The sequence below is a fragment of the Lynx rufus genome, unplaced genomic scaffold, assembly GCF_022079265.1.
Source record: "Lynx rufus isolate CCGP_SWC_20201006 ecotype Redwood Valley unplaced genomic scaffold, mLynRuf1.p SCAF_5, whole genome shotgun sequence".
NCBI classification, from domain to species: domain Eukaryota; kingdom Metazoa; phylum Chordata; class Mammalia; order Carnivora; family Felidae; genus Lynx; species Lynx rufus.
In genome coordinates this window covers 103,024,821-103,050,907 of record NW_025814867.1, presented here as the reverse complement: position 1 = coordinate 103,050,907, position 26,087 = coordinate 103,024,821, and the positions used below count along the sequence as shown (strand labels likewise).

The 26,087-nt window shown below is 37.6% G+C and overlaps 1 protein-coding gene across 1 annotated transcript in view; it reads right to left on the bottom strand.

Annotated features, from left to right (window-relative positions):
- The window catches only part of MORC1 (MORC family CW-type zinc finger 1), a 162,780-nt gene that overhangs the window by 98,946 nt on the left and 37,747 nt on the right, over positions 1 to 26,087 (bottom strand). Inside the window, exons 9-12 of the mRNA XM_047100229.1 lie at positions 21,797 to 21,922; positions 4,509 to 4,588; positions 3,710 to 3,780; positions 1,516 to 1,580 (exon numbers count right to left, since the gene is read on the bottom strand). Of these exons, the coding sequence (XP_046956185.1) occupies positions 1,516 to 1,580; positions 3,710 to 3,780; positions 4,509 to 4,588; positions 21,797 to 21,922 (342 nt within the window). The remainder of the gene's footprint in view (positions 1 to 1,515; positions 1,581 to 3,709; positions 3,781 to 4,508; positions 4,589 to 21,796; positions 21,923 to 26,087) is intronic.

Genomic DNA, 26,087 nt, shown 5'->3' with positions numbered 1-26,087 from the left:
CTCTGCTATAGAAATAGCCTAAGTCAAATGGACTGATGAGTGGAGAAAGAAGTATTCCATATATATATATATATATATATATATATATATATATATATATACATATATATATATATATTCCTTATATATATATATATATAATGAAATATTGCCATTTACAATGACATGGATGAAGCAAGAGTATAATGTTAAGTGAAATAAGTCACTCAGAGAAAGACAAATAGCATATTCTTTGATTCATATGTGGCATTTAAGAAACAAAACAAATGAGCAATGAAAAAAAGAAAGAAAGAGACCATCCAAGAAGAAACAGACTCTTAACTACAGAGAACAAACTAAGGGTTACCAGGGGTGAAGAGGGTGAGGGAATGGGTAAAATAGATTCAGGAGTGCACCTGTTGTGATGAGCACCAGGTGTTGAATGGAGCTGTTGAATCACTCTATTGTACACCTGAAACTCATGTTACACTGTAGGTTAACTAACTAGAATTTAAATAAAAACTTAAAAAAAATAGAGGACCTTGTTTTTTTTTAATTTTTTTTTAATGTTTATTTATTTTTGAGAGAGAGAGAGAGAGAGAGAGCATGAGTGGGAGAGGAGCAGAGAGACAGAGAGGGAGGCACAGAATCGAAAGCAGGCTCCAGGCTCTGAGCTGTCAACACAGAGCCCGATGCGGGGCTCGAACTCACCAGCTGTGAGATCATGACCTGAGCTGAAGTCGGCCGCTCAACCGACTGAGCCACCCAGGCGCCCCAGAGGACCTTGTTTTTTAATATCGATTTCTATGGATTTATTTAGTACTTATTTTGATAAATGCATAGTTAACACTTCAAATTTAGGTTTGAGGAAAGTTATGGTTATATAGCACTTCATAGTTCACAAACAATAATTCTGGAAACTAGTAATACTTCTCTAAAAATTAGTTTCTCAAAGTTATCCCAGTTTTCAAAGACTGACCTTACCCAGACAACTCTGATTATCCTCAGTTTAACTTGTTTAACACCCAAGCTGGAGACCAAGTCAACCTTCCAAATGTAAATAATGGTTTTGTAATTTAGGGTTGCTATTTGTATCTTAACTACATATGTGGTACATGTATTTGAAACATTTTCTAAACATTTTAAATTTTATGCAAGTACTAGAAGAGAGAAGAAACCAGAACCAACCCTCCAGAGGGCTGTGTCTGCCAAAGGACAAAAAAAAAGTAAAGTTGTCAGCTGATCCTCTGGGCAAAGTTCACTTCTTCAACAGGACACTGAGCTAATTTTTCACCCTGTATTCAGAAGTTTTAATATTATGTAAACATATGTATGCATGCAAATATATATTTTATAAATACCTTCATTGATTTTGCGGTTGGGGGATTTTGACCATATTACGCTTAATATAATAAGATGTCATAGGCTGAGAAAGAGAAGTTATCACATTAACCACCAAATCTGTCTCCTCAGAAATCAGAATTTGCTTTATCAAAGTGCAGAGGATTCTGGCAAACAGAAAATCTTACATCTTACCTCTGTTTCACTTTAAGAATCGTATGCTTTGCTTCAACATCTTCCAAAGCTTTCTGTAATACATCCTGGAGAAGTACATTTGGTTAGGAGAGAACATAATTCTATTAAATTAATGAAAGCTGAGCTGATATTTATTATCCCATTACCCAAATGTTTCACAAGGGTAACAGTGATAGGTCACATTGCCTAATGCAATTGTATAATGGTAGACAATAAATACTTGATAAATGATTCCATTCTAATAGCTAGGGGGACACACCAACTCCTGGCCCATGGTTCCCTTTTTGCACATAATCCAATGTTCTCTGTCTTTTAAAGAGCTATTTCTCCCTGTAATGTCACACTGGCTTTCACACAAACTACACAAAAGCTTGGAAAAGTCATTCCATGTACCTAGACTCTGACTTTTGCTTGTGAGAACAACAACAACAACAACAACAACAAAATGCTAAATCAAGTACTGTGGCATCTTTCAGAAAAAAAAAAGTTATTAAAAATTTTTGTCAGTCACCATAAGAAAACATCTTCTTTATTATCAAGTTCCAGATACCCTTGATACTCCCCAAGCTTTTCCCTTTATAGGATATCCCATCCCTAGGCTTTCTCCCTTTCAGAGTACCTGAATACCAATGCCCACCTGTCTTTCTTGTCTTCTCTTAATTTGATATACTGGCTCATTCACTGCCCTATCTCTAGTACACTAACTCTAACCAGGCAGAAAAGAAATAATGCATTATTATAATTTCACAAATAATAACAGATTTTTAATGTGCTCCATCTACCTGATGTAAAAGATGGCATCTCATTTGGTGAATATACCACTGACTGAACATTATTTTCACTGACTTTAAAGTAAAAGCAAATGGTAACTGATTTGTAAGTATTTCACTTCAAATTCAACCACTCAACTGCCTAGAGGAATTTAAGAGGTCAAAAGCCAAGGTCATTCTGCTTTGCTCTCTTTGCCCAGCAACAAAGCAAGATGGTCAAAGACACCCCCCTCCCCCCCTCCTGTCAATGCACTCAGAGCACAAAGAGGCAATGAGAGGTAAGCCTAAGGCAAGAAGAAAGAAAGGTCCTGACCCATTAAAAGGCATCTGCTTCTCTTGTTTCTCAAATACATAAAGCCAAGGAAATTGATTTCTTTGAGACAAAATAAAAAAAAAGCTTAAACCTTTCTTTAAAAATCAATAACAGTAAGATAGGTCTACATTTACTTTAAAATAATAAGTGAAAAGAAAAAAGTAAGAGAATTTTGGGAAGGCCATAGGTAGCTTTGGGACATTATCACGTGCTACTCTTTGATTTCATTCCCTATTCATGATCAGTTGATATGAGAGAGCTCTTTATCAAACTCAGCCCTGGTCCTTGAAAGTTTAAGGGCGAATCACGGAAAGGATTCCTACACTGAGTCTGAAGAAGAGAATGAAGGAAAAGTGAAGCAAAGCATTTTTTTTCTCCATATACCTATTTATCCTTTTATATGCAAGTAAATAAAATGCTGCTTCATAATTTACCCTGGTAGAAAGCTTTGCACCGCATTTTTGGTAAAAACAAACCTACATGTCCTGAAGCAATATTCTTCTTCTTGGTTGCCATGCATTATAATTAATAATAATAGTTCTTTATAACCTATCTTACTCATGGGTGCATTGCAAGGATTATAGAAAATGTTTATGAACTATGTGGAGCAACTCATAAGAAAAAAGCTTTGTAAGCTGGAAGTAGTTATTAATATTCATAATTATAGCACATAATTCCTAGCACCAGAAAAAAGGATGGCTTATTAGTCTTCTCCTTGCGTTTCCCATTTATTCAGGTGCATAGGGAGCAATAATTTGAAAAGATATTTTCAAGGAAACTTGATAGGCTGCTTTTTTCTGCTAGTTTTTCATTATTTTCTCTCTTTCTCATATTACTTTTCTTTTCATTTTAAAGAAATGAGCTGCAGTGCTCTTCCCCACTGTTCCAAATTCACCCCACGTTGCTCATCTTTGCTCAGACTCAGCCTTCTCTCACTGCTGAGTACCCTCTCCTTTCTCTGCATGCCTCTGCTCTGTTTACCTGGGTTAAAATCAACTTAAGCTTCGGAGCTTGTCTGTGTTTATCAGTTTAGGAAGTAAATGATAAGAGACAACTGTGTACAGGAAAAAGCAAATGACACTTGGCCATTTAGGAAGACTATATGTCATACCTTGGCAGAAGACAAAGAAGTTCTGTCAGGCTGGTTTACTGTGATTTGTGCTTGTTTCAATACACGTTCAGCTGGAAGCAGAAGCAAGATAATTACAACATCAGAAAGTTCTTTTAATCAATTTTAAGTGAGCAGTGTGTATATACATTATGACCAGGACCAGTGGGGATGGCTTCCAAATAATCATCTCAGAAAATCCTATGTTCTTTCCACAGCTTTCACATATTCTAGGTGCAGGTAGCCACAATGGGCTTCCTCTTAGACATTATAATTGACAGGGCATAACTATATACCTACAAATTAAAGGGTTATGACTGAATGTTCGGCTGACGAAAAACTCTCTGCAATCTGTGAAATACAGATTAAAGTTACTCCTTGCTTTTGGATCGCTGGAAAAATATGGCTTTGTCCTCTTTGGGGGGGGGGGGTGGGCGGAATGAATGTGTAGAACATTCCTTCTTAAAGTGGGTATAAGGCTAGTCTTGAAAATGATCTAACTCGGCATCATGCCAACCAGAGTTTCTAATATATATCAATCTACTTCCAAGTGTGTATTTGGACTAATAGAAATTAAATAATAATAAGTAAAAATATAATAACATACCTTTAATTAATATGTCATAATTCAACAAAGCCAGAGACAGAAAAATGTGTTATGAAGCTCCTTAGAGGCAGGAGTTCGATTAATTGTGGTCATTCCTACAATGCTATAACAGTATATATCTCAGAATAAAAGTACAATTAATGTTGGCTGAGTGAATGAACAACAATGAGATGTAGGACATAGATAATTACATACCAATCTTTACTGCTTCTTCTGCCTTTTCAACTTCATTTTTAAATGCTCCTTTAAAAGAAGACGTGACATACAGATACTTTCTGAAAAGAAAAAAAGAACTGATCAAGTCAGGTTATCATTTTAAGGTACATAATACTTAAAGAATATTCTTTAGAAAGAATATACACTCCAGATATACATAATTATGAAGAAAGCTTCACACAGTGAGTTGCATCCAACTAGTAAATCAGCAAACTGTATACCTAGGAAGAAATTCCTTGCCTTTCAATACTTGGCAATTTTGCTTTTGGAAGGGAACTTCAGGAGAGAGATAACAAAATTTCTGCCCATACAAATGTTCATTTATACATATAAAATGGGATCATTTTCTTAAAAAGAAAAATTTCTATGCAACTGCTCCATGACCAAAATTTCGAGCTAATATACATAACCCTCTTACTCAGGTCACTGACACTGGATAAACCAGTTCTCCTAGTCTCAAAACAACTATCTCTAACTAAAATGCTCAGAAACATACATTACCATTTCAAACTACCAAAACATATTTTCCACTTTATTGCTCAAGAAGCTTGTTTTCAAAACCTGTTGTTTAGTGAGAGCTCTAGAACAATCAAGGAAAAGGAATAAACAAATAAATAGATAGATAAATATATATTTATCTCCATAAACTCAGTCAGAGCAAAGTAGAGGTGAGGAAAGCCCTCTGGAATAGAGGTTCACTGAATGCAGATGAAACTATGTATATCTGTTACAGAGGATTCCTTAAAGTCAGGATTTTTCATAGTAGCTTAAATCATCATCCTGAGAAAAAATTCCAGAATGTTGGATTTCAGAATGCTCAAAGCTCTGTACATCTCATTCTGTAACTTTTGCCTTATACCCCTGTGGACTCAGGCGGTCACCATTCTCTGATACCTTCTGTGTTTAGAAAGGCATCAAATGTTCAGCAAGAGGTGGGTAGAGAACTACAGGTATCCCTGAAAGCCAAAATATCCTCAGGCAGGCATTTTCTCAAGCAGAGGGAGAGTCTAAACCTATATGCCCCTGAGTTGATACCAGGGATAAGCAAAATATGGCCCATAGGCCAAAGTGAGCCAGCAGCTTGCTTTTGGCACAGCCTGAGACCTAAGAATGATTTTTCTATTTTTAAAGGAAAAATAAGAATATACAAAAGAGATGGAATGTGATCACATATTTACTATCAGGCCCTTTATAGAAAATGTTTACCAATCCCTGGAATCTATGCTAATAAGCAATGGCTTTTGAATGATAACTTGATCTAGAATTGCATTTATATCTTCTGACTTTCAAATAATGTGTACGGTAATGCAAATTCATCACTATACAAACAGGTCACACATAGTTTAAATGTCTGTTAGCTGAAGTCTGTTTATATTTTAAGACTCTCTTCCATTATCTCCACAAATGCAGTACAAATACACTCAAGACAGAACACCATGATTAAGCATTAAGAATTGGACTACCTGGGGGCGTCTGGGTGACTCAGTTAGTTAAGCATCCGACTCTTGATTTCGGTTCAGGTCATGATCTCATGGTTCATGGGTTCAAGCCCCACATCGGGCTCCACACTGAGCCTCCTTGGGATTCTGTCTCCCTCTCTCTCTGCCCTCCCCTGCTAGATCTCTCTCTCTCTCTCTCTCTCAAAATAAATAAATAAACATTAAAAAGAAAAAAAAAAAAAGAATTGGACTACCCGGATCCCATCCTGTCTGAGTTAAAGTCCTATCTGTGTCCCTTAGTAGTGTAGCACTGGGCACATTATTTCATTTTCTGTGATTCTATTTCCTGTCTATAAGTGGGGATGGTAACAGGGGTATCTATCTCACACGGTTGTCATGAGAACTAAAGGTATCGATAGAGCTAAAGAATTTAGTCAATGCTAGTTTGGGATAAATGTTTACTACACTATTATTGTCTAATATTATCTATTAATATTATATTAAGTGCTTGCTCCCTCAATGTAGGCTCTAGAGGGAAAATACATTGGGAATGAAGAAATAAGTAACTAGATAATTTTTTGTTAAGACTCTGAAGGATTTATACAAGCTTGTCCAGTTATTTCCCTGAAAAGACTTACTGTTATAACCATCTGGGTGGCTTAGTTAGTTAAGTGCCTGACTCTTGATTTCAGCTCAGGTCATGATCTTACTGTTGTGAGATGGAACCCCACATCGGGCTCTGTGCTGACAGTGCGGAGCTTGCTTGGGGTTCTTCTCTCTCTCCCTCTCTCTCTGCCCCTTCCCTGCTCGTGCTCTCTCTCAAAATAAATAAACTTTAAAATTATTTAAAATTATTTTTAAAATATTCAAAATAACTAAAAATTATTTAAAACTTAATAATTAAAAAATTATTTAAAAATAAATGTCATCCTATGTTCATCTACTTCTATGGTTTCACGAATAGTTCGTTATAATAACTTTGTCTCTTTATTGCTAACTTTAATGTTCATTTTCCAATGAAATTATAGTTAGTCACAAGAAAGGAACACCCATAAAATCTAAAGTAAGGTAATTCTCAGTTTTTTCCCTTGATTTTCTTTCACAATGAACATTATTAAGTCATAACCTAGGTGTATTTCAAATCGGTCTCTAAGACATTTAGACAACAGCAAAACCTAAGTTTTAAAGCAAAAAAATTATTGGGTCTCTATATACTGGAATTGCCATTTGTTTTTTAAAAATCACATATTAATCACATACTTAATCTGGTTTGAATCATTCATTTGAAGTCACTTTTTTTAAACTAAAGTGAAATTAAGGAGAAGCTGAACAATGAAGTGATCCTTTAAAGATGATATGAATTAAACTATTTTATAGGTCATATTTTATAGCATTTCACAGACTCCATGCTTCATGCTTATACCCTCGAAAGTAAAAGTGGCACAAAAGAATGCCAACTATGCATTAGTGCTCAATTTTAAACAACAAAGACCAAAACAACATGTGCTCTGTTTGCAGTTTGTGTCACTGAGACAATCTGGTCCCAGATGATCTGAAACATCTCAGATGACCTGCATACTTTCATAATTTAAATTTTACAATTGTACATAACAATTACAAAAAGCTAACAATGACATATATATTCTTGTGCAAGTTCAGTGTGATGAATCTGCCCATTCCTATAAAGGAAACAATTTTCAGTCAAATCCTCATCCTTAACTGGAAGTCTACCTCAGCCAGACACTTCTAATTTTTCCTACTGGTAGACTCTTGCAGATAAAAATGCCTTTAAGGGGCACCTGGGTGGCTCAGTTGGTCAAGCATCCAACTCTTGGTTTGGGCTAAGGTCATGATCTCATGATTTCATGAGTTCAAGCCCCTGCGTCAGGCTCTGTGCTGGCAGCAAGGTGCCTGCTTGGGATTCTCTGTCTGTCTCTCTCTCTCTCTCTCTGTCCCTCCCCCACTCATGCTGTCTCTCTCTCAAAATAAACAAATAAACTTAAAAAAAAATTCCTTTAAAACCCAGAGTAATGTATCCCTCGGAGGATAAGGAAGAGAGCCCCTCTGGCTGTCAGCTCCTCCCTCCTTGCAACTGATGGCAGGGGCATGGTGTTCCCTCCAGGACTGGGCCTTCAGTTTCACAGTGGTTAGAATTTTTTCCAAACCCATCTCCCAAACTTTACTTTTATTTTACACTTCTGTCCACAACCCTAGCCCACAGCCTTCACCTCCACACTGTTTCTGCCTTCTCTCTATACCACCTTGTTTTGCCACATTTTAGGCCTTCACTCTTCCTCACACATTTCACTTTCTACCTCTCTGGTTTTTTCCAATGACTGCATTCAAATATTTTATGTTCACTTTCTACATAAAACAATTTATTGAATATTTTCTTCTAAAGGAGCTGAGAAAACATAAAGTCAATGAAAAGCATTGAGAGGTGCCCGGCTGGCTCAGTCGGTAGAGCATGCAACTCTTGGTCTTGGGGTTGTAAGTTCGAGCCCCACGCTGGGTGTAGAAATTACTTAAAAATAAAAGCTTTCTAAAAGAAAAAAGAAAACTATTGAGGAAAATGAAAACTAAAACAGTATAAAAGTTTTGCTCCTTAGAATGGTAAAAATGAAAACAGAAAATACTATTAATAACAAGTGTAGATATGGAACCAGACAAAAGGGCGTGAAAATAAATTGGGTCTACTTCTCGGGGGGTAAATTAATGGTGTGCCCATCAAAATTAGTTGTGTTCCTATCTTCTGACTCAGAAATTTACTTCTGTGTCTGTTCTACAGAAATAATGGCATATTAGCATAAATATACATCTGTCAAATGATGACCAAACATGTCCTGTAACAATAAAACTTTAGCACTGTAACAATAAAAACTCTAAAAATCTTGAATATATATCAATAAACAGTTAAATGAAGTACTGTATAGAATATTTAATGATGACAGAGAAAGATCTTCAAGAGATAATTTGTAAGTGAAAAGAGCAAGTTGTGTATAAATTTTATGTTTTTTCTTTAAAGTTTATTTATTTATTTTGATAGAGACAGACAGTGCCAGTGAGGGAGGGGCAGAGAGAGAGATAGAATCCCAAGCAGGCTCCATGCTGTCAACGCAGAGCCAGACACAGGGCTTGAACTCACAAACTGTGAGATCATGACCTGAGCAGAAATCAAGAGTTGGAAATGTAACCAACTGAGCCACCCAGGCACCCCTAAATTTTATGTTTTAAAAAAGTATAAATGTGTATGTGAGCACACATGTATGTATGTGAATGCACTGTGCATAAGACAATCTGGAAGAATATTTATTGAACTTCTAGCAGAGGTTCCTATTTAGGGATATTATGTTTTGTTAGAGCACACAGTGAATGACATGTGGTAAAGGGGGGTTTTAGTTACTTGATTTTTTCCAATATCTAACTCTGTATTATTTGAATTTTTATTAGTTTTACATTTTTTTTAAACTTTTTTTTAACGTTTTTATTTATTTTTGAGACAGAGAGAGACAGAGCATGAACAGAGGAGGATCAGAGAGAGGGAGACACAGAATCTGAAACAGGCTCCAGGCTCTGAGCTGTCAGCACAGAGCCCGACGCGGGGCTCAAACTCACGGACCGCGAGATCATGACCTGAGCCGAAGTCGGCCGCTTAACCAACTGAGCCACCCAGGCGCCCCTAGTTTTACATTTTTAAGAGCAAAATAGAACTCCTCACCCTCAAGAGAAATAAAAATATGAAAAAAGAGTAAATTTTAACGTTTTATATTGCAGAAGTATAGAGCATTGCTATAAAGCATTCTGAGTGACTATTTCGGTCATAACCACCTTCAGAAATTTAAACTTTCATTGGCATTTAATACTGACATGTACAATTGTACAAAACATTTTGGCTAATATATAGTATCTTAAATTTAAAATTTGGAAAAAAAACAGACTACAAGTAAAGAAAACTACAGTTCCAAACTTACCTATGCAGATAAAATTAGCCCCCAATTATGAACTATAACCATGTTGCAGTATCCACAAACATAATTATTCTTTTTAAATTATGAGACTTTACCTGGTTTATCCATACTATAAAATAGTTATAGTCCTTAATTATTCATCAAAACATGTAATGAGGCATGATCAAAAATTTTCTGGCCAGTATAATGTCAATAGCTAGACCTGGATGTCAGGTAGACCACTCACACTTAGTACAACCAGAATGAGTAGAAATAGCTCCATTGACCATCACTCCTAACCTCTACCCTGTATCTTCCCTATCATTCTTAAGATTTTGCTCAGGCAAAAGACTTAGAAGGCATTCATGGCTCCTAAGTTCCTCTCCACTCCACATCCAAGCCATCAGGAAGTCTTGGTGGCTCTGTCTTTATATTAGATCTATAAACTGAATGATACTCACCACTCCAGCCCAGGCCACAGTAATTTCTCACCTGGAATACAGTAATGGTATCCTAACTCATCTCCCTTCCTCTTTTCTTGCCCCATATAAAATCAATTCTCCACTCAGCAGCCAGAATAATCTTTTAAAAGCATAAATCAAGTAATGCTCTTTTCTCAAAACTCTTTATATTCTCAATACAGCCACTTCTTGTCACGTTGCTCAAGACCCTACAGCATCTGCCCACATCTACCTCACCTCTTCCTAATCACTGTGCTCGAGCCATGCTCGCCCTTTTAGCCTGTCTTTACACTTACTCTCCTCTCTTCCTGGAAATGTCTTCCCATAAAATTCTTTCATGACTTACTGTGATGCCCACCCTCCAAGATGTCCTCTGATAGAGTTACTCCCCCCTGGTATCTGTGCCTTTGTGCAGTGCCCTCCCACACTGAATCCAGGCTGACCCGTGTGACCAAAAAAGCATGGTAGAAATGATGGCATGTGACTTTTGAGACCAGGTTCTAAAAGACTGCAGTTTCTACTTTGTTTTCCTGAATTGCTCCCTCTGGTAGAAGCCATTTCCTGTGCCATGAAAGCACTCAAGATGCCCAGTGCAGTGGTCCCTATAAAGAGGAACCAAGCTGCCAGCCATGTGAAGTCAGCCACCTTGGAAGTGTAGCCTCCAGCTCCCACCAAGCCTCTAGCAACCCCAGGCAAAATCTCTTGGCAACTTCATGAGGGATCCCAAGATAAAAGCACCCCACAGAACCACTCTCCAATTTCTGACCTATAGGAACTGAGAAATAACAGATGGTTACTTTTATTAGGAAGCCACTTAGAACATAAGCTTTATGAGGGAAGGACCCTTCTGTTGTTGCTGCGCTGAATCCCAAATGCCTACAAGACTGCCTTGCATAGGGTGGTCATTCCGTCCACTTGACATGATCCAGTTGTACAGTAACATGTACATAATGTAAATAATGTTTATTTGCGAATATGTCGAGAAGTGTGCTGAGTATTTTCATGTTTAAAACAAAACATATTATGGGGGCATCTGGGTGACTCAGTCATTAATCGTCTGCCTTTGGCTCAGGTCATGATCTCACAGTTTGTGAGTTCGAGTCCCACCATGGGCTCTCTGCTGTCAGCATAGAGCCTGCTTCAGATCCTCTGTCTCCCTCTCTCTCTGCCCCTCCCGTGCTTGTTTTCTCTCTCAAAAATAAAATAAAAACGTTAAAAACCCTATTAAAAAACATATTTTTATTTTAATCCTCACAACAATCCTAAATGGCAGAGGAATTCTCAATGCACAGTGGTGAAGTGTCAGGCTTAAGGTACTGCCGAAGGTCCACAGCTAGTAAATGACAAAATCAAAACTCAGATCCAGGTTTGGCTGATCCAAATTTTGTTTTCGACTACCAGTGTATAACAAAAGATTAAATAATTCAGATTATACAAATTCATGAAGGGACACATAAGATGTACAGTTTACAAAAGAAATACTTTTAAAGTGTCATTAGTCTATTTAAGTGGGTGGGATATGAGAGGGTACAAAGCATTCCTAGAAAATTAAAAGACTGTCCCACAAGCATAGTATTGCAGAGTATTCAATAGCAAACCATAAACTTAGTGTCCCTGAATAACTTACAAAGAACCTGCTGCTCCAATGAGAAAGCAGGTTGACTCCAATTCCACACCATTTGGGCTCCTTTCAGTGTTAGGGGTCTATGGCAAAGAAGTTTTAATGATGAATGAAGTTTAAATTTTTTTTAAACGTTTATTTATTTTTGAGACAGAGAGAGACAGAGCATGAATGGGGGGGAGGGTCAGAGAGAGAGGGAAGCATAGAATCTGAAACAGGCTCCAGGCTCTGAGCTGTCAGCAGTGAATTACATGACTTCTCTGAATATCCTTATACCAAACGCCAAAGGAAAAAGGTAATCTGTGTGCCTCTTCCTTGCAAAAACAGCCTAACACTCCCATGCTGTGCTAGCTCTGTCTTCTACTTCTATTCAGCCATCCAAGTTCTGCTCTCTGAATTCCCAGCTATCACATGACAAGGCTATCACATTTTCATTAAGGCCTTTCTCTCCTACATAAAATGATGCTCAATTCTATCAATGACCCCCTACCAGGTCATTTTCTGTAACCTGGTAAATCCATGTCCCTCCTAAAGCATCCCCATCCAAACATCACTCTCCAGACACGGTGTAAGCAGGATATGGTTTATCAGTACCATCACCATCTTGTTAAGTTCCGTAAATATTTTAGCAACTCTGTCACACTCTCAGCTTATACTAAGCTTGTGATCAATTAAGACATCTATGCTTTTTTTTTTCATGTAAATCACTTTCCAGTCTATACTTACATGATAGATTTTTAAAACCTAAACTCAGGTTTAGTTACATTAGTTACACCACATTTATCTTTTGGACTTTAACTCTTTCATATATTGTTTCTGTTATGCCTACTGGGAGAGATTCCTCCTAATTCAGGGTCAAACATGAATTCAAACATGTTTGTTTTATATACAAGTTACTGATAAAAAGTAATGAACAGAATATGACCAAGGAAGGAAACCAATGACATGACACCAAAAATTCCTATCTAGTCCTCTTCTGAACCTGTTAGAGACCTTGGGATAAAATTAGCTAAAGCAACTATAATTTTACCCACAGTATTATTTTTTCTGTTTGCTACAAAAATACAGAAAATGACTAACCACAAAGTACAGTCATGTATTCTTATAAATAATACTTCAGTGTTCATTTCTAGAAGTTTAGGTCACCTCTGGGTGACCAAGAGGCCAAAGCATTTAATCACTGTTTAATACCTGTTACATGCCCCTACTTTGGTCAAATAGGGACATTCCAAGCGTTTAATTTGTTCTGATGCAGCCATGAGAGCTATAATGCCTTGAAAGAAAGAAAGAAAGAAAGAAAGAAAGAAAGAAAGAAAGAAAGAAGGAAAGAAAGAAAAGGCTAACCCACTAAGGATGACATAACATAGAAGGAACTGTACACTTTCTTACACAAAAATTTTGCCTCCAGAGAACCTTTAAGGGAAATCATATGCAAGTAAATATGGCAAACAGAGAGAGGGGTAATCCTAAAGGATAAAGCTGTGAAGGATTAAATCAGTCCATACCGTAAATACCAAGTATCAGATTTGACAGTTTATCAGAACCTCATATGAAACTTGGCAAAGGTACAAGCCTCCTTAACTACCTTTTAGGGAACAAAATAAGCATTTATATTATATCTACTTCCTGGTAACATATATCTAAGAATATCACTTTGAAAGGTGAATAAAAACGTGCTAGAATGGGAAACAGTCATCACTTAATACCAGTAATTTAGATAGATGAAATTCCATTTACTAGAATTCCCTGAGAAAATAGAGACAAATCCACATTTTCCTTTGGCTTAAAACATTTTTTTCCCAAACTCACTAAGATGGAAGCAATTTAATTTGAAAAGATCAGCTATATTGATTGATCCAGGAGACCCTTGGTACTTCCCAGAAGAATGAGACTGATGAAAAGGAAGCATCACTTTGATACAAATTGGGAAATGAACAGAAGATTTATAAAGAAAGTCTCAGGCATGTTATATTTCACTTTTCAAATATGATCTTCAGTAGAATCAGAAATCAAAAGTAAAGCAGGAAGGCAGTCTAAGATGACAGTGTAGGAAGAACCTGACCATCTTCTCCCATGATGCACTGAATGTATACCTACATATAAAGCAATTCCTCCTGAAGAACTGACACTGACTGAACAGCTTCTGCACAATAGAATAGAGAAGGGTAGGAGAAAGGGAGAAACAGTAACAATGGTAACTGTAACCTACAGTAGAGAGGGATATCACTGGCAGGGGTGGGGGGAGGGCTATTCACAGACTCACCCACCATGGGGCAGAGTGAAAAAAGAACTGTTTAAAGGGCAACAAGATTTGAAGTGAAGGAAATCCATTCACTAACCTAGAGAATCTGCTAAATGGGTGGGAAACTGCCAGAACCCTCTCCAGGGTCAAATATATCAGTGAGCACAATTCTTCCCCCACCACCTTGATAGCACAAATGAGAACAGGGTCCAGGCACTCTAGCCAGCCTACTAGAGCCTCACCAGTGTGTCCTGGGTCCCTGTCCCACACCATCTTCAGAAGGTGGCCCCAACATAGCATGCTCTAGGACCTTCCCAGCCTGTGCTTAATCCAACCACACTGCCAAAGCAGCCCTGGTATGGCACACCCCAGCCCATATGCCATCCATCTGGCCTTCCAAAGCTACCAGGCACATGCAGTCTACTCAAAGGACACACCCCTACACAAGGTCACTACTTCAAGACCTGTTCCAAGTAATTCATAGAAATGAGCACGGAAAGTCAAACAAATGAGGAGACAAAGGAGTAAATTCCAAGTGAAAGAACAAGATAAAACCCCAGGAAAAAAACTCTAATGAAACAGAGATAAGTAACTTACCTGATCAAGAGTTCGAAGTAATGATCACAAAGATAGATGCTCACTGAACTTCAAAGACTAGAGGAACCCAGTGAGAATTTCAACAGAAAGTTAGAAAATATAACAAAGAACCAATCAGAGCTGAAAAGTATAATAACTGAAATGAAAAAATATACTTAAGGGAAGTCAACAGCTGATTAGGTGATATAGAAGAGTGCATCAACAAACTGAGAGAAAAAATAGTGGAAATTACCCAATCAGAACAACAACAATAAAAGAGTTTTAAAAAATTATGACAGGGCGCCTGGGTGGCGCAGTCGGTTAAGCGTCCGACTTCAGCCAGGTCACGATCTCGCGGTCTGTGAGTTCGAGCCCCGCGTCGGGCTCTGGGCTGATGGCTCAGAGCCTGGAGCCTGTTTCTGATTCTGTGTCTCCCTCTCTCTCTGCCCCTCGCCCGTTCATGCTCTGTCTCTCTCTGTCCCAAAAATAAATAAACGTTGAAAAAAAAATTAAAAAAAAAATTATGACAATTTAAGAAACCTCTGGGACAATATCAAGTGTACTAACACTGACATTACTGGGGTCCCAGAAGGAAAAGAGAAAGGGACAGAATATTATTTGAATAAATAATGGCTGAAAACATCCCTAACCTGGGGAAGAAAGCCTTTATCCAGGGTCCATAAATTACAGAGAGTCCCAAACAAGATGAACCCAAAGAGATTCATAATAAGACATATAACTAAAATGGAAAAATTTAAAGATAAAGAAAGAATATTAAAGGCCACAAGAGAAAAACAATTATCTACATACAAGGGACACCCCATAAGGCTATCAGGTGATTTTTCAGCAGAAACTTTGCAGGCCAGAAGGGGATGGCAGGATATATTTAAAGTGCTGAAAGGAAAAAACCTACAACCAAGAATACTATACCTGGCAAGGTTATAATTCTGACTTGAAGGAGAGATAAAGAGTTTCTTAGGCAAGCAAAATTTAAAAAGTTCATCACCACTAAACTGGCCTACAAGAAATGTTAAGTGAAAAAAGTAAAGACCATAACTTGAGATAAGAAAATACAATAAGAAAAAAATCTCTTTGGGGAAAAAAAAGAAAGAAAGAAAAAAATCTCATTGGTAAATGCAAATATATAGTAAGAGCAGTGCATCAACCACTAAACAAAACATGGAGGGGAGGGGTGTAGAAATGTAGCGCTTTTAGAATACATCCAAACTTAAGTGACCATTAGCTTGAAATAGACTGCTACATATATAAGCCAAGATATATGAGCCTTAAGGTAGCCATAAAACAAAACCTACCATAGATACAAAGAGAAGAAAGAGAAAAGAACCATAACACTAAAGAAAACCATCAAACCACAGGGGAAAAGAGTGAGAGAAGAAGGAAAAAACAGAGAAGAATTACAAAAGCAACCAGAACTGCAGCAACTTCTTACTAAAGATGTCTCCAGAGACAAAGGAAACAAAAGCAAAAATGAACTATTGGGACTTCATCAAGATAAAAAGCTTCTGCACAGTGAAGGAAACAATCAACAAAACTAAAAGGCAACTGACGGAATGGGAGAAGATATTTACAAATGACATACTGGATAAAAGGTTAGTATCCAAAATTTCTAAAGAACTTACCAAACTCAACATCCAAAAAATAAATAATCCAATGAAGAAATGGGCAGAGGATATGAACAGACATTTTTCCAAAGACGGCATCCAGAAGGCTAACAGACACATGAAAAGATACTCAATATCACTCATCATCAGGGAAATACAAATCATACCTACAATGAGATACCACCTCACACCTGTCAGAATGGCTAAAATTAACAACTCAGGAAACAACAAATATTGGGAAGGATGTGGAAAAGGGGGAACACTTTCCACTGCTGGTGGGAATGCAAACTGGTGCAGCCAGTCTGGAAAACAGAATGGAGGTTCCTCAAAAAATTAAAAATAGAACTATCCTACAACTCAGCAATTGCACTACCTGATACTTACCCAAAGGACACAAAAATGCTGATTTGAAGGGGCACATGCACCCCTGTTTATAGCAGCACTATCAACAATAGCCACATTAAGGAAAGAGCCCAAATGTCCATCAACTGATGAGTAGATAAAGAAGATGTGGTATATATACATACAATGGAATATTACTTGGCAATCAAATAGAATGAAATCTTGCCATTTGCAACAATGTGGATGAAACTAGAGTGCTTTATGCTAAGCAAAATAAATCAGGCAGAGAAAGACAAGTATCATGTGATTTCACTCATATGTAGAATTTAAGAGACAAAACAGATAAACAGAGGGAAAGGGAGGGAAAAATATGACAAAAACAGAGGCAGGCAAACCATAAGAGACTCTTAACTACAGAGAACTGAGGGCTGTTGGAGGGGAGATGGGTAAGGGAATGAGCGTTAAGGAGGGCACTTGTTGGGATGAGCACTGGGTGTTATATGTATGAATACGTATGATGAATTGCGAATTGTACTCCTGAAACCAATACTATACTCTATGTTAACTTGACTTCAAATTTAAAAAAAAAACAAAAAAACAGAAAACAATAAAATAACAATAAGTACATGCCTATTAACAATCACTTTAAATGCAAATAGACTAAATGCTCCAACCAAAAGACACAGGGTAACTGAATAGATAAAAAAAGAAACAAAACAACAAACAAGAAACCATCTAAATGCTGCCTACAAAAGACTCACTTAAGACCAAAAGACAGAAACAGACTGAGTGAAGGGATGGTAAAAGATATACCATGCAAATGGAAACAAAAAGAAAGCTGGACTAGCAGTACTCATGTCAGAAAAATAAATTTTGAAACAAAGACTGTAACACAAGACAAGAAAAGGCATTACATTATAATAAAGGGATCAATCCAACAAGAGGATATAACATTCATAAATATTTATGCAGCCAACATACCTGTACCTAAATACATAAAAGCAAATATTAATAGATAAAAGGAGAAATAGACAGTAATACAATAATAGTAGAAGACTTTAATACCCTACTTACATCAATGGATAGATCATTCATACAGAAAATCAGTAAGTAAACACTGGCCTTAAATGATATATTAGAGCAGATAGACTTAATATATATATAACATTTCATCCCCAAACAGGAGAATACACATTCTTTTCAACTGCACGTAGAACATTCTCCATCACATGTTAGGCCACAAAACAGGTCTCAATAAATTCAAGAAGACTGAAATTATATCAAGCATCTTTTATGATCACAAGGGTATACAACCAGAAACTAATTACAAAAAGAAAACTAGAAAAACACAAACAAATGGAGACTAAACAACATGGGTCAATGAAGAAAAATATCAAAGACAACTTTTTTAAGGTTTATTTATTTTTTAGAGAGAGAGAGACAGAGACAGAGACAGAATGTGAGCAGGGGAGGGGCAGAGAGAGAGGGAGACATAGAATCCGAAGTAGGCTCCAGGCTCTGAGCTATCTGCACAGAGCCCAATGAGGGGCTTGAGCCCACAAACCATGAGATCATGACCTGAGCTGAAGTTGGATGCTTAACCAACTGAGCCACCCAGGTGCCCCTCAAAGATGAAATTTTAAAATACCTTAGGACAAATAAAAATGAAAAGACAACTTAACAAAATCTATGGAATGCAGCATAAGCAGATCTAAGAGGGAATTTCACAGCAATACAGGCCTACCTCTAGAAAGAAAAGTATCACAAATAGATAATCCAACTATATATCTAAAGTGACTAGAAAATGAAGAACAAATGAAACCTAAGTTAGTAGAAGGAAGGAAATAATGAAGATCAGAGAGGAAATGATTGAAATGGAGATTTTAATTTTTTTTTTTTTTTCAACCTTTATTTATTTTTGGGACAGAGAGAGACAGAGCATGAACGGGGGAGGGGCAGAGAGAGGGAGACACAGAATCGGAAACAGGCTCCAGGCTCTGAGCCATCAGCCCAGAGCCTGACGCGGGGCTCGAACTCACGGACCGTGAGATCGTGACCTGGCTGAAATCGGACGCTTAACCGACTGCGCCACCCAGGCGCCCCTGAAATGGAGATTTTAAATAGAAAAGATTAAACTGGAAAGTTTCTTTGAAAAGATAAACAAGGGGCACCTGGGTGGCTCAGTCAGTTAAGCATCCGACTTTGGCTCAGGTCATGATCTCACAGCCCATGAGTTCGAGCCCCGTGTCAGGCTCTGTGCTGACAGCTCAGAGCCTGGAGCCTGCATCTGTGTCTCCCTTTCTCTCTGCCTCTCCCCTGCTCATGATCTGTCTCTCTCTGTTTCAAAAATTAAAAAAAAATTAAAAAATTAAAACACTAAAAAAAAAAAAGATAACCAAAATCAATAAACCTCTAGCCAGACATCAAAAAAAGAGAGAGGGCCCAAATATATAAAATCAGAAATGAAAATTGGAAAGTTATAGTTGACATCACAGAAATACATAAGAATTAGAAGAGACTACAACAAATAATTATATGCCAGTAAAATGGAAAACCTGGGAAAATTAAATTCCTAGAAACCCACAACCTTCCAGACCGAATCATGAAGAAGAGAAAATGTGAGATTACAAGTAATGAAATTAGATCAATAATTTCAAAACTCTACAAAACAGAAGTCCAAGACCAGATGGCTTCATGGGTGAATTCTAACAAACATTCAGTTAGTACTTATCCTTCTCAAATTATTCCAAAAAATTAGAAAGGAAGGAATGCTTCCAAACCCGTTTTGTGAGGCCAGCATTACTCTGATACCAAAAACAGACAAAGACACCACCAAAAAAGAAAACGCCACCTACTGAATGGGAGAATCTATCTGCAAATCAAACAATCAATAAGGAGGTAATATCAAAACACAAAGAACTTACACAACTTAGTGACAAAAAAACCCAAACAACCTAATTTAAAAAAAAATGTGTGAAGGACTTCCACAGACAATTTTCCAAAGAAGACATACAGATGACCAAGAAACACATGAAAAGATGCTCAATATCACTACTCATTAGCGAAATGCAAAAATAACACCCACAATGAGATATCACCTCACACCTGTCAGGCTGGCTATCATCAAAACGACAAAAAATAACAAGTGTTGGCAAAGATGTGGAGAAAAAGGAACCCTTGTACACTATTGGTGGGAATGTAAACTGGTACAGCCACTGTGGAAAATGGTATGGGGGTTCCTCAAAAAATTAAAAGAACTACCATACAGCCCAGAAATTCCACTTCTGGGTATTTATCCGAAGATAACAAAAACACCAATTCAAAGAGATGTATGCAATTCTGTGTTCATTGTAGCAATATTTACTACAATATAGCCACAATATGGAAGCAACCTACGCGCATGCGTGCGTGGACACACACACACACACACACACACACACACACAAATGGAATATTAGTCATAAAAATGAATGAAATCTTGACATTTGTAAAATCATGGATGGACCTATAGGGTATTATGCTTTTATGAAATAAGTCAGACAAAGAAAGACAAATGCTATAAAATTTCACTTACATGTGAAATCTAAAAACATGAATGAACAAACAGAACAAAACAGAAACAGACTCACTGATACAGGAAACAAAACCTTGGTTACCAGAGAGGGGACAGGCTGGGGCAGGCAAAACAGGTGAAGGGTATTAAGAGGTACAAACTTCCAGTTATAAAATAAATAAGTCATGAACATGTAGTGTATACCACAAGGAATATGGTCATTGTAATAAGTTTGTATGGTGACAGATGGTAACTAGACTTAGGGCATATTGATATGAGTGACTGCAAGGCCCCAGGACAGCCACTGCTTTTCCATGAAAATAAGACAACATAACAAATGTAGGTCTACTATAAAGAGTTAGTGTAGTATAGGGGAAAAAAGCACAGAATTTGAATTGGTAAAGACTTTGGAGCCAGAATATGTGAGCTCTTGTTCAGTTGTGACATTTCCTTATCTCTGAAATGGTGATAATTAAACATGACCCACAGGGTCACTGTGAAAATTAAAAAAAACAATGCATATAAAAAGGCATATAGAGAGAGAGACAGTGTTCAAACATTAAACGTTTCTCCCAGTAGATATTAAGCTCCTCAAAATCAGAACAAATCTTATCTTTCTATATTTTGTACCTAACACAATCTCAGGACTCACAGGAGACTCTGATAAATGTTTGGTGAGTAAATGAATGACCACCCAGAAACAACACACACACATACACTCTTCTGACTGCATATACAGTTGGGTAAGATAAATTTAAAATATGCAAATATCAGCTTCAAAAAAGTTTATGCTGGTACAGACTTCTGGTTACAAAATAACTAAGTCATGGTGATGTGGTATGTACCACATAGTTAACAATACTGTAATGCATAGTTGAAAGTTGCTAAGAGAGTAGATCTTAAAAGTTTTTATCATTAAGAAAAATGTATAACTATGTATGCTTATGCACATTAACAAGACTTATTGTGGTATAATAAAAAAAGTTCATGCTAAAATGTAAAAAACAACTAAAATATAACTGAACCACACAGTGTTTATAAATGTGTTCATTCCATACATAAAATATACATACACATATGTGTATGATTTAGTAGTTCAAATTGTGTAAACAGAAATATAAGTGAACTGTGATTTTTATAATGGAACCAATCACAATCAAAGCACCTAAGATTCAATAAGTCAAAAACAAATTCCTACTTGGAGTGGTTATCTAACTTAAGAGGGTTCCCTGCAATTTGTGGCTATTATGGACAAATATTTGTTACACGTGATTACTGCTCAGTAAACCTTTCAGAAGCAGTCTGAATTTTATTTACCATAGTAAAAATCTTACCATCAAATTGTAAAATCTTACTATCAAATTATAAAATTCTTACTATCAAATCACTTAAACAATTTGGGGGAGGAGCCTATTGATTTTAGAAAATAAAAACTATGAAGATAATTTAAAGAAGGTGAGTTACCTGGGTCTGTAGAGGCAATAACATAGGTGTTTTGTTTGAACTCTTTTGGCCTGAATGAATATTCTCATCCAAGGTTCAAAATACAGAACAGATGTGTAGGCTCTGAATGACCATCTCTCTGGAAAACTAGAATAGAAAATACCAAAGACCACACTATAAAGGATGCAAAAATGTCATGTCTTTCAGAAGAAAAAAAAATCAGACTAACAGGTTATGACGGTTACCACCAGCAGCTTCAGGAACTTTTCCTCTAAACCTAATGACAACACACTCCAGCGAATCTTGCAACACTCACATAACCTCATTAGGCAGGCCTCTAAATATAAAGGGCTACATAAATAACCTATCCTTCGATTAGAACCAGTTTTTTGTTGGCAACTGATTCTAAGTAGACTTACATCAGCAATAGAAAATACACTTTCCATTAAAGCTGTTGGATCGGAAGGACAAAACCAAGTCAAACAAACAAAACAATCCCCCTGCTCAAATGTAACAAGAAGAATCTAGGCCCACAGGAATACGAAACGTTTCCATGAAGTTAATATAAGTGGAGAAAAACAATAAAAATGCTTCATTTGCATTGAAAATTATAAACAAGAAATATAAAACTTCATTCTGCAAATGCAGTAAGCATTAAGTATTTATGGCCAGCTGAGGGGAGAAGTCTGATGTGGTAAGGAAGAGAGGAGAAAGAAAAATAAAGGATGGAAAGGCAGTAAAATGGGAGCAGACACAATGTAAACAGGCTTACGAAGAAAGCTAACCTTGTAAAACTGCACGTTGCTGGGAAATCACTCTGTTGCTGTATCCTAACTCCAGGGACCTTCTATATTAAAGTCCATTTACGAACTGTAAATCTTCTCCAATTAGACAAGAAATAAAGATCAAAAACAAACCCAGCTATGCTTAGGAAGCAGCATTCTTTACCTACTGGGTCCCAGAAAAGGCTACTAGGTCAAGTAGAAAGCAGGGAGCCCTATGCCCATCATGCCTAGAGGGAGACAAAGATGATGGAAAGGAAACATAAATCCTGTCTGAGGGGAAGTGCTCAACAGAGTCACAGACCACTGCCAGTTACTCAGTAAGAAAGGAGAGAGCTCCAAGGAATTTACCAAAATGAACATGAAGCCCGAAAGAAAGCCAAGGATTTTCTGGTTGGTTATAAGTTCTTTTAGGATTTCTTTTGTTTAAAAGGAAATTCTTTTCAAGTAAGACTTGAGTAAAATTTCCCAATATAAATTATATAAAAAGTACCTAGTCCATGGCTATTACTCCATAAATACTAATGAATCTTTAGTACGACCAGGGAGGCTGTTTGCATTATGGTGCAGCACAATAATCAGATGCTGCACAATCAAGTAAATCCTCACCTGTTAAAAGCAAAAGGAAAAAAAAGTCACCTGGAGACACTATAAGTCTTCCAAGGACTTCTGCCATTTACTCAAATCCTTTCTGGATCTGTTGATTAAAAATTGCCCTTGAGGCACCTGGGTGGCTCAGTTGGTTGAGTGTCCAACTTTGGCTCAGATCATGATCTCACCATTCCTGTGTTCGAGCCCCGCACCGGGCTCTGTGCTGACAGCGCGGAGCCTGGAGCCTGGAGCCTGTTTTGGATTCTGCGTCTCCCTCTCTGTCTCTGCCCCTCCCCTGCTCATGCTCTGTCTCTCTCCCTCAAAAAATAAACATTAAAAAAATATTTTTTAATAAAAAAATAAAATAAAAATTGCCCTTAAAGCCAGTAGCTTTCTTTGACTCTCCTAAAAGCTAACACATCTCTGTCATTTGAAAGTAAAAGTCAGAAGTAATTTAAAGCCAAGTTTGATAATTTGAGAAATAATGATGAAAGATCAAACTGGGTTAGACAAATTTGGGTTTAAAAAAATATATATATATATACAGGGGTACCCAGGTGGCTCAGTTGGTTGAGCGTCCAACTTCGGCTCAGGTCATGATCTTGCAGTTTGTGAGTTCAAGCCCCGCATTGGGATCTGTGCTGACAGCCTGCTCAGAGCCTGGAGCCTGCTTCGGATTCTGTCTCCCTTTCTCTCTGCCCCTCCCCCACTTACACTCTGTCTCTGCCTCACTCAAAAATAAAGAAACGTTGGGGCGCCTGGGTGGCGCAGTCGGTTAAGCGTCCGACTTCGGCCAGGTCACGATCTCGCGGTCCGTGAGTTCGAGCCCCGCGTCGGGCTCTGGGCTGATGGCTCAGAGCCTGGAGCCTGTTTCCGATTCTGTGTCTCCCTCTCTCTCTCTGCCCCTCCCCCATTCATGCTCTGTCTCTCTCTCTGTCCCAAAAATAAATAAACGTTGAAAAAAAAAATTAAAAAAAAAAATAAAAAAATAAAGAAACGTTAAAAAAAAAGAATTTCTAAAAAATATAGATATACGATATATATGGGTATATATGGGTCTAATACACACACACACACACACACACATATACATATATATGCACACACACACACGCACACAAAAACAAAATAAGGAAACTAGTACTTCCAGCATTTTATAACTCACTTTTTGTACTCATCCAATCAATATCTATAAGTAAATAGTCATAGCAGGTGTGTTGGTGATGCTTAAGACCTCCTTTCTGTTAGGAAATTCACTAGAAGGGCTCATGGGACTTAGCACAGAATTGCACTTATGGCTAAGTTTTATCACAGCGATGCAGTAAGGGTATACAGTGGATCATAATGGGGAAAGATAGGTGGGGTCTGGAGGAATCCAACTGCAGCTTTCTTGTGTTTTCTCCCTCTCAGGGTCAAACAGAGGGCATTCTTCCCCCACCTATGAAAATGCAGCAACACATGTGTGATGTTTCTGCCTAAGGAAGCCATCAGAGACAGCACTGAAGGGTTTTATGGGGGGTGGTCACATAAGCACCCTCTGCCAGCATGTATCAAAATTCCAGCATAACCATATTATTTGCATAGACTAGATATAGTAAACCAACCTTAATTGTTAGGAAAAGTTTTCTATCAGTGTAGGGGCCTTTACCAGCCAAGTTCCCAGAACTTTACCAGCCAAGTTCCCAAGGCCCAACCTTGACAGCTAGACTTTCAAAGGACAAAGACTTCCATGTTAACCCTTTTCTACACACATGCCACTTTGGAAAGTTCCTATTTATTTGCAACAAACAGAATGGCAATACTTCTTATGCTATTGTGATGTCTGTGATAGAAAGAAGATGAAGAAGGCTAAATATAAAATCTACATATGAAATGGGCTACTCAGTATAACTTGTGAACTTTACATGCGGTATGAGGTCCTTCATGATCTGATGACCTCCAACCCCGTCTCTTGCCAGCTTTAGTCTAGGCATTTAGGAATGCTCTTGGTTCTATAGATATGGGTCATGCTTTCTTATCCCTATGCCTTAGCACATTCAATTCCCTGGCAATTTTTGGTTAGCTCCTTTTCCCCCTTCAGGATGCAACTTGAGATCTCACGGCCTCTTGAAGCTTTCCCTCACTCCCCAAGATTGGGTGAATCATGTACTTCTGGGGCTCCCCTCCTTCTTCTGTGCCTCCCCATCACAGCACTTCCCACTTAGTAGTGTCTCTGTCTTTATCTGCATCCCCATCAGGCTACAAACCCCATGAAGGCAGCACCCTCACCCATTAATATTTGCTGAATAAATAATAATTATTCAGGACTTTGTTGGCTTAATGTAGAATGAACAACGGGGTTCCCTTTACAAGAAAGACTCTTTAATGACTGATCATCTTCAATGACGATGCTCTCAATCTTTATAAATAAGGCCATTGGGAAACTGAAATCCAATGTACTAAGTAATAAAGTTATCTTCAAAAGATCTAAGAAAAAAAAACAGTGTTATTCTCCCCCCATCAGGAACTACTTCACATATTTTTTCCAAGAAGTGCTCTTCTCTTGTGTACTCCTAAATGTCTTTCTTTTCCATCTGAAACTCTGGCAGAAGTGCCCATATCTCTATCTTTGTATCTCTCTTCCTCTCTCATTTCTATTTAACTGGCTATAATAAACTAGAGAAAGGAAGAGAGAATGCTCCCCAATACACACACACACACACACACACACACACACACACACACACAGTGCCACATGACAGCTATGTGGAAAGAAGACAGTGTTTTAAGGCAGTAACTGGCTTCAAAGTCTGTGGAATATAACAGCAGATGGAGTAGTCTATGTGTTTGCCCCCTGCTCAGTGTTTGGCATTCTTAAAAAGTCTCTAATTCAGCCTCCAGCTGGCCTCGGTGTGGCCTCTTTCTTCTCCCAATCTACCCACATTGTTCTGCTTTAAGTG